The sequence below is a fragment of the Mesoplodon densirostris genome, chromosome 3, assembly GCF_025265405.1.
Source record: "Mesoplodon densirostris isolate mMesDen1 chromosome 3, mMesDen1 primary haplotype, whole genome shotgun sequence".
NCBI lineage: Eukaryota > Metazoa > Chordata > Mammalia > Artiodactyla > Ziphiidae > Mesoplodon > Mesoplodon densirostris.
The window spans coordinates 64738443-64754114 of NC_082663.1; the positions used below are offsets into that span (position 1 = coordinate 64738443).

General features: G+C 36.7%; 1 protein-coding gene across 5 annotated transcripts in view; it reads left to right on the top strand.

The window, feature by feature from the left end:
* Positions 1-1762: 1762 nt before the first annotated feature.
* Positions 1763-15672, top strand: part of TENT2 (terminal nucleotidyltransferase 2) — a 59615-nt gene continuing 45705 nt past the window's right edge. For 2 of the 5 annotated variants that reach the window (XM_060093088.1, XM_060093092.1), the window contains exons 1-5: positions 1763-2093; positions 2320-2388; positions 7822-7995; positions 8208-8297; positions 11306-11543. In XM_060093088.1, coding sequence (XP_059949071.1) covers positions 7859-7995; positions 8208-8297; positions 11306-11543 — 465 coding nt within the window. In that variant the 5' untranslated portion in view covers positions 1763-2093; positions 2320-2388; positions 7822-7858. The other 3 variants (XM_060093090.1, XM_060093091.1, XM_060093089.1) reach the window with 3 other exon arrangements.

Below are 15672 nucleotides of genomic sequence, written 5' to 3' on the forward strand. Positions count from 1 at the left end.
CATAATGACATAATAATTTTCATATTCATTTCATTAAAGATAAATTCACCTAAATAATAGAACAATTCTAAATGTTTATGCAACTAACAGCAGAGCTTCACAACACATAAAGCAAAAACTGATAGAACAGCAAGGAAAACTAGAAAAATCCATAATTATAGTGAGGGATTTCAGGGCTCTTCCCCTAATAATTAATAAAATAAGTAGACAGAAAATCAGTAAGTATGTTCTAAATCCCCCCCCGCCCAGGATTTAGATTTGAACAATAATATCAGGCAACTTGATGTGATTCACATTTGTAGAGCATTTCACCCAACAGCTACAGAATACACATTTATTTTATTTATTTTTATTTATTTATTTATTTATTTATTTTTTCTTTTTGCGGTATGCGGGCCTCTCACTGTTGTGGCCTCTCCCGTTGCGGAGCACAGGCTCCGGATGCGCAGGCCCAGCGGCCATGGCTCACGGGCCCAGCCGCTCCGCGGCACATGGGATCCTCCCAGATCGGGGCACGAACCCGTATCCCCTGCATCGGCAGGCGGACTCTCAACCACTGCGCCACCAGGGAGGCCCTACAGATTTATTTTAAATGTACACTGAACACTTACCAAGACAGACCAACCATATTCTGGGCCACAGAACAAGTCTCAATAAACTTAAAATGATTCGAATTATATGAAGTATGTTCTTTGATGATAATGGGATTAAATTAGAAATCAATAACAGAAAGGTATCCAGAAAGTCTGATACTTGGAGACTAAATAACATAAATAATCCGAGGATGAAAGAAAAAACCCATATAGGGAAATTAGAAAGTATTTTGAAATGAAGTAAAATTAAAACACAATATATCAAAATGTGTGGGATACAGCTAACACAGTACTTTGAAGAAAACTCCTACTACTAAATGCCTATATTACAAAGGAAGAAACATCTCAAATCAAAGACCTCAGTTTCCAAGAAACTGGAAAATTAATTTTAAAAACTTCAAAAAAAAAGAATAAAGGAAATAAACATAACAGCAGAAATCAATGAAAGAGAAAAGAAAAATAAAGAAAATCTATGAAACCAAAAGTTGACTGAGATTTGAAATCAGTGAGATTAATATTGCCTCTTGCCAGGTCGATCAGGAAAAAAGAAAAAAGACACAAGTTACCAATTTCAGGAATAAAAAGGACAGTAAAGGAATATTGTTAACAGATTTACACGAATAAATTCAACTTATATTTTCACAACTATTAAAGCTCACTCAAGAAGAAATATTAAATATTTGTTTTATTAGTGAATGTTAGCTACTAAGGCAGGGAGTTGAGTCTGGGCTTTATAGATAAATAAGGGTCCCCAAGCAGCTCTCAGTTCATTAACGGGGAAAAACAAAGCTTAATACTGATCGGTGCAGAAGAGTGAGGGAAAACTTGGCCAGGAAAAGCTTCTCTGGGGAGGAGTCACCCGGCTGAGAGACGACAGGAAGGACCAGTAAAAAAATGTTTATCAGAATGTGAGCTTGAGGAGCCGGTCCAGGGCAGTTCTCCGCCGCCCGCCCTCCTCCGTCTGCCGCTCCGCCTTTCTCTAGGCAGTCCCAGCCCTTCCCCTGCGCGCTCGCGCTCGCTCTCGCAGCTGCTGAGCGTCCCACGCCTGCCCAGCCGGGCCCCCAGGAGCCGTGCGCTTGCGCACTCGAGCGAAGACCTCGCAGGAGAGAGCGAGGCGGCTGCCGGAAGTATGATCTCCGTTCGCCTACTTGCTGTTTCCATCCGGGGTCACGTCGGTCTTCCGGGTGTTTCCGACAGGGCTTTTTACGCCGTTTTTTTCCGGCTACATTTTGGTCTTCCGTCTCTTGCCACCTCCCTCGACCTCCCTCACCCTTGCTGGCCCTCCCTTTTCTTGTGTCGCACCTCCCCGGCCGCCGAGCCCGGGAATTAGATCGCAATCCGGAGCCGGAGCCGGGCCTACCCATTCCGCGCGGGCACTACCTCCTTTGGCTCGGGAGAAAGCTAGGACCGAGCGCGCCGGGCCGTCCCTGCTCCGGCTCTGGAGCTCCTGGGCTGGCGGTGCCGGTAGATCCTCCTGCTTAGCCTTTCCCGAGGACACTTGTGAGTTAGGGGGTTTCGGAGAGGAAAGCAAAGGTGTAGGCCCGGGTGGGGGGCGGGGCGCCGGGAACTTTTTCGGAAACTGTAGTGTTTTGCGTGGGAGGTTCCGGCATAATCTCTCTGATATCCCAGACGTATGGGCGGCCCCCCGGCTGCGGTACTTTCTGAAGACTCCTAGGAACTCTTAAACGTTTCCCATTCGTTTGTCTTTCTCGCGCCCCGTCCTCAGTTTAGGACCAAACAAGGAAGACTGTCTTGGGACACTGCATGGGGTTTCAAAGGGTGGTGAAGAACTAAGGTAAATTTCTGGATTAATAATTTAAAATTTAAGACTTTTCACTAAATGGTTGTGAAATTGTCTCAGTTCTTAGCTTTACAGGAAACTGCACAGGTTAGGACTTGTCAGATTTTTGTCTATCCCCTTTGTTTTTGCACGGTTCAGCCTTTGTAGACAGGTTCTCCATCTCTCTTTCTAGGTCAGAACACGGGGGGCTTATGTGTCTCATAAATCCTCTACTATCCAAGTTCCCTGCCTTGTTTGATCCTCTCTCAGCTCTTTGTTTAAAATAGCAGTCGTTTATTTATACTGGTATACCAATAGGGTGAACAAAAAAGAAAATGAAACTAAAACTCAAGCTACATTGGCAACCTAACAAAAGTGTGGTGTATGGTTTTGTGGGGAAAGATCAGAACTGAACACTAAGTCTGTGTATTTGAATTACAGACGACATACTACTTTTGTAAATACCCTCATATTGTACGCTTTATTACCACAGGGCTTTAAACATGGCATTAACAGCTAGAAGGCTCTTAATATGTACTGATGAATAGCCAAATAATAGTAACATTACTCTGTTGGTGTGAATAGTCCCAATTCTGTCTGATCAGGAAGTGTAACAGGCTGTGTGTGAAATAGGTATTTAAGAAATGTCCATTTGGAATCATGTGGCTAGATTATTTTTTAATACTTGGATGGGATCTAATTCTTGATCAGAGGGGATATATGTATGGCTGATTGACTTTGCTGTACAGTAGAAACTAACACAACATTGTAAAAGCATCTATACTCCAATAAAAATTAATTTAAAAAAAGGAATGTCTTTTTCAAAACTTGTAGGTGGTTTGACAGAGGGTGAGCAGGATTTAGGAGTTGAATTTTTTGCATTGTGGAGAAAAAAAGTGAGTTTAGGGTATCAAAGGCATTTGGACAAAGTGGACAGATAACTAGATTTGCTACTACGTTTCTGGTTTTTATACTAGGTAGCTTCCACTTTCCAGGGAATCTTGATGAAGGAATTATGTAACCTTGAGTGTTCTCTAATTCCTTGGAGGAGAGGTCAAGTTTAGGACAGAAATTCCAGGTTGTAAGTTATAAGACCAAATGCTATATCACTAGGAATTACTTTGTGAACTACTCCTTTACTACCTTGTCTCATATATGATTATTTACAAATAAACCTGTGTAACTTCCAAATGGGCAACCTTAGTCAAGAAGTAATCCTTAGGATTCTCTCCTTAAGGCAAGAACCAATGCAACAGTTTTAAAGCAGTTCAAAATTTACCTAGATTATTCTTTTTTATAGTCAAGCACAGATTGAGAAATTGATAATTTTCAAACTAAGAAAAATAGGATACCACCAATATCTGGATTTTATTTATCATAAAATTTCTTACACCTGCTACCATGGTTAATGTGGAGTAATTTTTTTTTATGGATCATTGTCTACTTGGTGAAGAAGGCTTTCATTCAATATATAAAGAAAAAGATTTAAAATTTTGTAGAGGTCCCCTTAAATCTGGTATGGTAATAGTTTTGCTGGATTTTATTCACAGAAACTCTATTCTGTTTAAAAAATGATCGCTTATATTGTTTTATTATAATAGGTTGTTATTTTGGTGTCATTTTTTCTTCATCAAAATTAGTGTTGGAATGTATTAAGAGAAATATTAGAAAGAGGAATTGAAATTCATGGGCTTTTGGTTTACTTCCTTATCTCTAGATGGTCATGCAGAATATTTCTGTTGGAGAGCATTGAATGTCATTGATTACATTCGCTAGGAATGATGCTCCCCACTTTGAAGGCTGGCCTGGTTAAGAGCCAGACTTGAGGGCCAAAAATTCATCCTGCGGAGAACCCGACAGATAACTTTGTTTTGGAGGCGCTGGAAAACCTTTGATGCTTATCTGGGAATTAGGGATAGACTGATTTAGATAACTGCCCTAAAGTACACTTTTGAGTATGGAATCATTCTCAGCTCTTAAGCCGTGGATAATTTGGTCGTTTGAGGAGTACTTCTGGGCTACAAGACATCTTTTGACTTATTCTTAAGTTTGAATCTGACCATGTAATGCAATAGAAATTAGGTGAGGTCTGGGCTATTATGTTATTTTGGGTCTCGAGCCTGAAGAAAAACACGAGCATATTATTTATAGGTATAAACAAAATGTCTAGAATTTTAACTATGAACTGATTTAAATAATCTGAGTATAGAGTGTTTTAATTCTAGTTTTTCTGAATACAAATTCCTTCTCTTGTTTGATCAGATCTATAGTATCTGTGTTACAACAAAATTAAATATCAAGCAAAATTCATTATAATGAATTGTATTTAATGTCATTTTCTCATGAATTCTATGAAATAGTAATTGTTTTATGGGGAGTTGAGTCAGAATAGCAGAGTCAAGGAAGCCAAGAAGGAGTGTAAGCCCAGGCAAAGGGAGAAGAAGGCATTAGTTGACAGCCTTAGATCTGGCATTCTACAATCATTGAATGTACTTTTAATAAAGAATTTTCCGGAATCCTGCTTGGTTCAAGATACTTCCTCTGATCAGTGAACATCAGAGAGTACAGTTTAGCAGATTTGATAGGATTGATTTTTTGTTTTAATCAATTTCCTATAACAGGAGATAAAGGCCTGCTGAAGAAAGCTGACAAACTCTTGTTTTCTGGAGGTCCAAATTAGAGTCAGGCACTTGGGATGGGATCTGATGGTGGCCCAAGACTATTGTCCGTAATCTGTTATGAACCTTGGACTGGTGAATCTCACTCTCTGGCCAGTCTAGGAAATTTTAATCTTACAGAACTGAAAAGGAATAAAGTTTCTGTGAGTGACTTATTTGTTTCTTCCCAGATCTTTCTCTTTTCTCTCTTGTTGTCTCCTATTCTAATTTTTCCAGCCGTCTCGTCTTAGTCCCAGAGGCAATTACCATTTCTTTTAGCAGCTTATATGTTGTTTTCCTCTGTTGTTCTAAAAAAAAAAAAAAAAAAAAAAACGCAGAAATTTTTATAAAACTTGTTTTTTGGATTGACATCTACTGAAAATGAGGATTTACCACTTTTATGTACCCTCTCTCATCATAAATTGTGAGATTTATGTGTGTGTATAAACAAGTAAATATATGTAGCATATAGTATATGTAACCTGTAAATAAATACAGTGTAGTAAATATATAATAAATATATTACAATTTCTGTTTAAATCAGTATGTTCAATGTTCATGTTATTGTAAGAACCAAGTAGGTGACTGATTATATTTCCTTTTTTATATGACTTTTTTAGTGTGTTTTGTCTGTAGTTTAGTAATTTATTTTTAACTTGCTGCATTTCTGTTCCTATAATTTCTGCTCTGTTAGCTGAACTCCTCTCTGTGGTCAAATATATAAGGTAATCTACCAGTTAGTCTTTTTCCTCCTTGGATATCTTCTTGAAGACCTCTATGTATTCTAACTTAAGCTGTTTAGCTTCCCTTCACCATCATCCTGGGGAATCTGTCTCTGCCCTGTGTCAGATCTCCCTTTTCCTAGATCCCAGATTTTCTTTTCTTTTTTTTTTTTTTTTTTGATACCTTACATGTCTAAAAATGTTTTTATTTTCCTTTTGCATTGATAGTATGGCTGGGTATAAAATTATAGCTTGAAAGCATTTCTTTCAGAGCCTTGAAGGCATTCACTTCCTTGTTTTGTTTCCACTGTTGCTACTGAGAGGGCCAAAGCCATTTTGATTACCATCCCTTGGTGTGTGTGTTTTTTTTTAATTGAAGTGTAGTTGATTTACAATGTTGTGTTAGTTTCTGCTGTATAGCAAAGTGATACAGTTATACATTCTTTTTTATATTCTTTTCCATTATGGTTTATCTCAGGATATTGAATATAGTTCCCTGTGCTATATGGTAGGACCTTGTTGTTTATCCATACCATCCCTTTGTTTATAACATTTTCTTTCTCTGTAATATTTATAAGCTTCTTTTACCTGATATTCTGAAATTTCACTGTAATATACCTTTATATGTGTGTGTATGTATATGTGTATATATATGTATATATATTCAGTTGTGCTTTATACTCATTGGATCCTTTCAGTCTAAGGCTTGGTGTTTTTCAGTCTTGGACATTTTCTTGTTTTATTTGCTTGGTAATTTCTTTTTCTGTGTTTTCTCTGTTCTTCCTGGAACTTCTGTTGTATTGGATGTTGGACCACATAGTTTGCTTCTCTTACATTTTTTTTCTCTTACTGTCCTGCCTCCTGTCTGCCCTCACCAATTTTTCCTTTTTGTTCATTCCTTAATGTTATTTTCAGCTTTCTGCTGGATATTTCTGCTTTTAATTTTCCAAGAGCCCTTTCTGCTTTTTAAAAAACACATTCTTATTTACATATTCAATGTTTTTTTATTAATTATGGAGGGTTTTTTTCCCCCTCACTTTTCATTTGTTGCAGGTATTGTTTCTGTTTATTCCTAGGCCTTTTTTTTTTTTTAACTTTTGATGATCCATGGATGTCTGTTTTCTAACTAGAAATCTAAATTGGAAGCTTATGTGCATGAGTAGGCAGTTCAATAGTAGGTTGCAAGTGAGCTTAACTTTTTCTTGGTGAGCGACTGTTCCTATGTTACAGGTTCTTTGGTTACTGTATTATATGGTTTCTTGTTCCATTATTCTATAGATGAGTTTTCTAATTGCCTGAATTGGGAATGCAGGCTGGGGATCCTACTTTTACTTTGTAGACTTCACTTAATACTTGTTTTCAGTTTGTTTTCTTACCCTACTCTTTGTAAGTTTATAGCCTCTTGGGGTCAGTCATTGCAAAGAATAAATATCTAGTCTTCTGCTTGGGGCAGTGAACGATTCTGATTGCTTTGTACCTAGGTTTTCCCTATTTGTGTGGAACAAACTCTCTTTTATTGGAAGTTCTTTTTATAAGTTGTTTAGACTTTGAGGGGAATCTCAGAATTTTATAAATAGTTATTTGGTGATACAAATTCCATCCCTTGTTTGATCAGATCTGTACGATCTAAATCCTGGGAATCAGGTTGTCATATGACAGCTTATACCTTTGAATAAATTAGATTGGGAATAAATGTAAGAAATTGTAGGATTTCATTAAATGTCTCACTTGAGTGGTTTCTTTTTATTATCAGAGTATAGTGGTGTTAACTTGATTCTAAAAGATTTGTTGATATTAGGATAAATTTATTAGGGAAAATTCATCATAAAATTAGAAACGCACAGATTTTACTATCATTTGAATAATGTGGTTAATCTAGATTTAAAATTTATTATTAGTAAGTTTGTTACTTATGGTGTGACTTAAGAGATCTGTTTGAACTTTAAAAAAATAACTTTGCAAATGAAATTCGTAACTTGGTAACTAATTGTTTATTAATTAGCAGATGCTAGTTACCAAAGAGTTCAATGTCTTTAAGCTATAATAAATTATCTTTAAAACTATTCTAGGTAGAAGAATACATGTTTACTCTTAGTGAACAAGAGCATGTTCCCAAACTCAATTTTGGGTCGCCCGCCTTTCACTCCAAACCATCAACAACATAATAACTTCTTCACCCTGTCACCAAGTCTTTATTCACACCAGCAGCTTATAGATGCACAGTTCAACTTTCAGAATACAGAGTAAGTATGGTGTTATTTTGGCCCATGTCATTTGTAAGTTTCATTTTCTACTTGACACAAATCCTTTTTATATGAAACATTTGGAGCTAGAGAAAATGTCATCATGTCTTGTTTTCTTTTGATCAGTGAACTGTTTAGTTTTTCTGAAATTAGTTTTTTGTTTTTAAGGAAAAAAATGTATACTACTATTGTTCTTTCTTTGTCTTTGGTAGCTTGTCTAGAGCTGTATCATTACAGCAGTTGACATATGGAAATGTCAGTCCAATACAGACCTCAACTTCCCCATTATTTCGAGGAAGGAAGTAAGTATTTCTTACTTATTTTAAAAGAAAACTTTGCATTTGGGGGAACTGTTTAACACTGTATCTTGTATTAAGTTGAATGGACACTATGCCCTACATTTTGTTTTCTGGGACCTGTGTGATCAGTCCTGTAACAGAATTTTAAAAGTTCAAAGTATTTAAAAAATTTTAGGGATAACTGTCTTCAGATAACTACTTTTAATTGAGATTTTTAACTAAATCAGATGGGTTTCTGTGTCTGTTTGTTAGGGCCACCATAACAAAGTACAATAGACTTGGTGGCTTAAACAACAGAAATTAATTTTCTCAAAATTCTGGGGGCTAGAAGTCCAAGATCAAGGTGTTGGCAGGTTTGGTTTCCTCTGAGGCCTCCCTCTTTAGCTTATAGATGGCTGCCTTCTTTCTCTGTCCTCAAATGGTCATCCCTCTCTGTCTGTGTTTTCTCTGTCCTAATCTATTCTTCTGAGGACACTAGTTATATTGGATTAGGGCTTACTCTAATGACCCCATTTTAACTCAGTTACTTCTTTAAAGGGCCTGTGTCCAAATACAGTCACTTTTTTTTTTTTTTTTTCTGTACGCGGGCCTCTCACTGTTGTGGCCTCTCCCGTTGCGGAGCACAGGCTCTGGATGCGCAGGCTCAGCGGCCATGGCTCATGGGCCCAGCCGCTCTGCGGCATGTGGGATCTTCCCGGACCGGGGCACGAACCCGTGTCCCCTGCAGCAGCAGGTGGACTCTCAACCACTGCGCCACCAGGGAAGCCCTACAGTCACATTTTGAAGTACTAGGGGTTAAGACTTAAACATATGAATTTTGAGAGGACATAGTTCAGCCTATAACACCTTCTTTCTAGTAAAGTTTACTATTTATCTTACACAGGTAAGGTTCCACGATAAATATTATTATAGTGAAAATTTCTACATGACATAAAGCTTTCTTTAGAGAAGTTAGGAATCAATTCATTTTAACCAATTTGATTAAAAGAAATTGATGTATCATGGGGTAATTATGATAGAACTTTAGGGGTGATTATTAAAATAATATTTGGCAATATTTGCAAGATATTGCTATTTATAGTCTGTATAAACATTCCGTAACTTTTATGTCCAACTAGAAATAACACTAGCTAAAAATTATTGATCACTCAGTATGTGTAGTAGGCATTGTTCTAAGGACTTTGCAAATAATGGTTTGACTAAGTTTCACAACACTTTATGAGGTAAGTACTGTTATGCCTCATCTTTTGAGGAGAAAGCTGAAGCACACAGAAGTAATGATCTGGTTATTCAGGTAGGAGTAGCATAGCTGGGATTTGAAACCAGGTGGTTTGGCTCTACATCCCATACTTAGAAGCACTGTGAATTTTTCTTCAAAGTTGTCATCGTGGAAAACTATATAATGATGCTTAAATTATTGACGTTATTCAAATTTTCATTTTTTAGAAATTGCCTTGATAGCCCATTTGTGAATCATGAATGAAAATAAATTCCACTAGTTCATAATTATACATATGTATTTTTAAAACTAAAATTGACATTCTCAATAGAAGGTATTCAGCATATAAAGCTCTAAATTTTATGTTTTAAAAATGTTAAAGGGGCTTCTCTTGTGGCTCAGTGGTTAAGAATTCACCTGCCAATGCAGGGGACACGGGTTCGAGCCCTGGTCGGGGAAGATCCCACATGCTGCGGAGCAACTAAACCTGTGCACCACAACTACTGAGCCTGCGCTCTAGAGCCTGTGAGCCACAACTACTGAGCCCACGTGCCACAACTACTGAAGCCCACGCGCCTAGAGCCCGTGCTGTGCAACAAGAGAAGCCACCACAGTGAGAAGCCTGCGCACCACAATGAAGACCTCGCTCGCCACAACTAGAGAAAGCCCGCACGCAGCAACAAAGACCCAACACAGCCAAAAATAAATGAATAAATAAATTTTTTAAAAATAATAAAAAAAAATTAAGTATACACTTATGTTTTTAGCATCTTTACCTGTGGGTAGGAGTACCAGTTATTTTGTGGGTCTGTCAAGGAGAGAGTAATTGACATAATCCCAAGAGTATTAAAATAAAAACCTTCAGGTGTCTATGACTCATAAAATTTTAGAGTTAAAAAGGAATTGGATAATTTCCTATGGTGTAAACAACTTAAGAAAGTAAATACCTTTCTTTTCCCACAAATAATTACTTTTAAATTATTTTTCCCTTTTTGTTTTGAGTATTTTTAAGCCTCCAGAAAAATTTGAATAGTACAATGAACACCTGTATGTGGTTTTCCTAGATTCATCGGTTCTGCGAGATTTGTTTTATTCTGCCTTTTTCCTTCCCTACCGCTACTCTTTTCTGAGTGATATGAAAGAAGGTTGTTAACATCGTTGCACTTTACCCCGCAACACATAAGTGCATTCCTCCTAAGAACAAGGATATTCTCTTGTATAACCAAAACTATATTGATCATGCCCAAGAAATTTAACATTAATATAATACTGTTATCTGAAATGCAGTTCATTTTCAGATTTCTTTAGTTGTCCAATGTCTTTATATAAAGCTTTTTTAAAAACTGTCTCTTAATTTGGTCTTTCCTACTGATAAACCAGAACATAGGTGGTCTCAAAGAGCCTTTTTTTATATATAGCACTCAGTTAATCTTATCCTCCTTATGTTAGAGTTTGGATCTTTTATTGTTAGTGATTCTATAAATAGAAATTCTCCTGCCAAGTTTTTGCTGCTGATCTGAAGTATTGTGGTAGTTCAAATGCAGGAGACCAACTCTAATGTATATGTGTGGTTTTTTTTTTTTAACTATGCATCATTATTACACATTTTTTCTAAAGTGTTCTCTAAGGCATCTCTTATGCCGAAAATGAATATTTTAAGATTCATTTAGAGCTAATAATGTGGCCTCGCTGAAAAAGTCAGTATTGTCATCTATTTATATATTTTTAGTGTTTTCTATTTGTAATCAGAAAATTATATGTTTAATCACTAAGGTATATTGTTTGTTTTCAGGAGACTAAACGATGAAAAGAATCTTCCTCTTGATGGTAAACGACAACGTTTCCATTCACCTCACCAAGAGCCAACTATAGTTAACCACATAGTGCCTTTATCAGGTGAAAGAAGATACTCAATGCCGCCATTGTTTCATACACACTATGTACCAGATATAGTCAGAGGTGTTCCACCTTTTCGAGAAATACCATTTTTAGAACCTAGAGAAATCACACTGCCTGAGGCCAAAGATAAGGTAATTTTAATGTAGATTTTAGTTTTATCTTTTGGGAAGTTAATATAGTGTATTGAAAGTATCAGAAATATCTAATGTCTTGGATTAAGTAGAACATGCCCTTTTTTGCACTATTTAAAGTACTATTCAGAGTTTTTTGTCTAAATTTGATTCTTTGATTTTTGTGAGCTGTTCTATGGAAATGCAGCTTTCATATCAGGATATCAGATTTTCTGTGATTCATAAAAATCTGGGATTAGAGCCTAAAACGTTTGATTTCTTAGTTTAGAGAATTCTGTTGTTACTTATTCTTATTACAGAAAAACAAGCTTTCATATGGATATTGTAGTAAAGTATTAAAAAGCATCTTTTGGGATATTTGTCTTTATCATGAGGTTTTTAATGTCAAAAATAGAGAACCCAGGAGACAGTGAGAAAGTAATACTTCCAAAGGGATATGATCAGGAAAGATTTATCAAAAACATTATTTATAAAAAAAATTTCAAATAAATGAAATGAAGCTCTTAAAATAATAATTCTTGGGAAATGACATTATCAGCATTGGGGAACAATGAGTTATTTAATACCAGTATTAGAAGCCTATCTCTTCTCTCTCCCCATATTTAGTGAAACCTAAAGAAAAACTCTGGGTAATTTAGAAGAGTTTATAATGTAAATATCTGCATTCTCTTGAATTGTCTATGGCTTATATTTGTTGTTTTTGCATTTTCAAAGCTGCTCTGCTCTGGAGAAATATGACATTTGTAGGCTAAGGAGAAGGAGCCTGAAAAGAGTGTAGTGACTTTGTTTTGGGTTCCTAGCAACCAGCATAGGTCTGGAACATAGTAAGTGTACAGAAAATGTTAGGTCAGAAAGGAACACTTGCTTCATTCCTTAGTTGTGCTGCTTTTTATTCTCCTATCATTCCTTTTTTTCTTCAATTGAGATGTAATTGTATCATAAAATGCATTTTTTTTTTTTTTTTTTGGCTGCGTTGGGTCTTCGTTGCTGCACATGGGCTTTCTCTAGTTGGGCGAGCGGGGGCTACTCTTCATTGTGGTGCATGGACTTCTCATTGCGGTGGCTTCTCGTTGCGGAGCACAGGCTCTAGGTGCGGGGGCTTCAGTAGTTGTGGCACATGGGCTTAGTTGCTCCGTGGCATGTGGGATCTTCCCGGACCAGGGCTTGAACCCATGTCCCCTGCATTGGCAGGAGGATTCTTAACCACTGTGCCACCAGGGAAGTAAGTCCCCGTAAAATTCACTCTTTTAAAGTGCATGATTCAGTGGTTTTTATTATATTCACAAGGTTGTGCAACTATTACCACTGTCTAATTCCTGTACGTTTTATCACCCCCAAAAGACACCTTGTACCCAGTAGCAGTTCCTTTCTCATCTCTGCCCCTCTCCCCCAGCCTCTGGCAACCACTAATCGATTTTTTATCAGTATGGATTTGTCTGTTTTGAACATTTCATATAAATAGAGTCATACAATATGTGGTCTTGATTCTTTCACTTAGCATGTTTTCAAGATTCATCCATGTCGTAGCATTTCTCAGTTCTTTATTCCTTTTTATAGCTGAGTAATATTCCATTGTATAGATAAACCATATTTTATTTGTGCATTCCTCAGTTGATGGATTTTTGGGCTGTTTCCACTTTTTGACTATTCTTCTGTATCTGTGTACAAGTTTTTGTGTGGACATGTTTTCATTTCTCTTGGGTCTATACCTAGGGGTGAAATTGCAGAGTTATGCAGTAGCTCTATGTATAACTTTTTGAGGAATTACCAACGTATTTTCTAAAGTGGCTGCACTATTTTACATTTCTACCAGCAGTGTGTGAGTGTTCTAGTTTCTTCACATCTTTGCCAGCACTTGTTATTGTTTGTCTTCTTGATTATAACCAGGTGGGTTATAACCTAGTGGGTGCGAAATCGTATCTCATTGTGATTTTGGTTTGCATTTCCCTAATGACTAGTGATGTTGATCATATTTTTATTTGTGTTGGAATGTGTATCTTCTTTGGAGAATTGTCTGTTCAGATCCTTTGTCCATTTTTAAATTGTTTTTGTTGTTGTTCTTGTTGAGTTGTAAGAGTTGTTTATATGTTCTGAATACTAGACTTTTATCAGATAGATGATTTGCAAATATATTCTTCCATTCTGTGGTGTGTCTTTTTACTTTCTTGATGGTCTCCTTTGAAGCGCAAAAGCTTTTTTCATTTTGATGAAGTCCAATTTGTTTTTCTTTGGTTAATTGAGCTTCTGGTGGCATATCTAAGAAACCATTGCCTAATCCAGGGTCACAAAAATTAATGCCTCCATGTTATTCTAAGAGTTTTATAGTGTTCTTAGATTTAGGTCTTTGATCCATTTTGAGTTAATCTTTATATATGATGTGAAGTAGGGGATCTAACTTAATTTTTTGCTCTTGGTCCAGTTGCCAGCACTGTTTAAGAAAAAGGCTGTCATACTTTTCTTACTGTGAAGTAGGAAAAGCATTTAGGCAATACCAGTGGGAGGAAGGAAAAAGCAGAGTGACTAACTTGGGATGTTTTGGTACTCCCCCACCCCCACCCCCGACTCTTTGTCCTTTCTTTGCTTTCTCATTTTAAAGAAACTCATGTAATACTATATTGTGAAAGCCTGTGGTATAAATCACATGAGACCAATTCTTTGAATGACGATATAACAACCTGTTACTACATGTGGGTTTTTGATATATACATGCAGGTAGGCCCATTTTTTATGGAATATATTATGCATGAGTATTGAAGCTCTCTATTTTTGCATGTATTTATTTGTATGTTTGTAATAGTTAATTCTTAGAAGTAACTAAATAACTACTAGTTCCGCATGTGGATCAGTGATATATTGAGTCTCAGTAAATGTAATAACATGATTCACATTAGTCAGTATAAATCATCTAGTAAAGTATGGTTCCGTATCAGTAACTTTTTCTTTGCTTAGTAGCATAGAAAAAGATTGTCCTAAATCTTATGTTTTTGGCATAAGCACTTATCTCAAGGGATAAAGATAATATCCTGTTGTTAAACCAATTTCTTTGAGTGCTACTCTGTACTTGCCTAGTTGTGGGAGAAAGAAGGCAAGTAGTTCTGTGTCCATTCTTTAAGTGAACACTTTTTAAGAAAACTAACATTTATTGATGTCTCTTCTAGGTATTCTACATATGCTATGTTACTTAGTCTTTTCAACAACCGCATGACATGGATATTATCCTAATTTTACTGAGGCTCAGAAAACTAAATAACTTGCTCAAGGTCACAGCTAGTAAGTGACAGAAACAAGATTTGACCCTCATCTCTAATAATATAAACAGGAGGAACTTAAGATGCTTAAAGTCAAGAGTAGGGAGATGACATTCTTAGAACTGACTATAATAGCTGGTAATCTGTGGCAGTAATAGCTAATGTTTACTGAGTGTCTTTCTTTGCCAGCAGTGTGCTTAGTAGTTTGTATGGTTTACCTCTGTTTATCTCTGCTGGATTGTAAAATGAGTGGGAGGTTCAGTGAGAAATAAAAGTGGAGCAGTAGTTTGAGGCTTTGAATGCACAGTAGAATGCCGTTGAAGGTTTTTGAGTAGAGGACTAGCCCAATTAGATTTTCATTTCTGGGAAGATAGTTCTTAGAGTATAGTGGAGTTTGGTTTGGAATAAGGAGGGCCTGGAAGTTGGATGATTACCTTAAAGGCTATTAATTATCAAATTCTTTCAGATGAGAGGTGCTGAAGCTTTCAGTTATGGTGGATGATGGTGGAAAAGATGTGAGAGACCATGCATAAGGAAAATTGATAGATGTGTGGAATGATCGAATATAGGGGGGAGAGGGAGAGAGAGAGATATCAGTAACTTTAATGATTTGATTCTGGACTGTTAACAGAGATAAGGAACTCAGATTTTGGGTGTATAAGCTGATTGAGGAAGTAGTCAAGAGTTACTTGGAACTATGGGGAAATCTGCTGTAACGTTTGTGCTCTTGAAAGACCTCATGTTCTGCGGATTGCACACTAAGAATATAGGGCTATGGGAAAATAGGGCTGGAGGACACTACTCAAAACCTAAACAGTTTTGTAACCAGAACGCTATCAAGAATAATAATCGATATCTTAGGAAATGACTTGGACAGACCA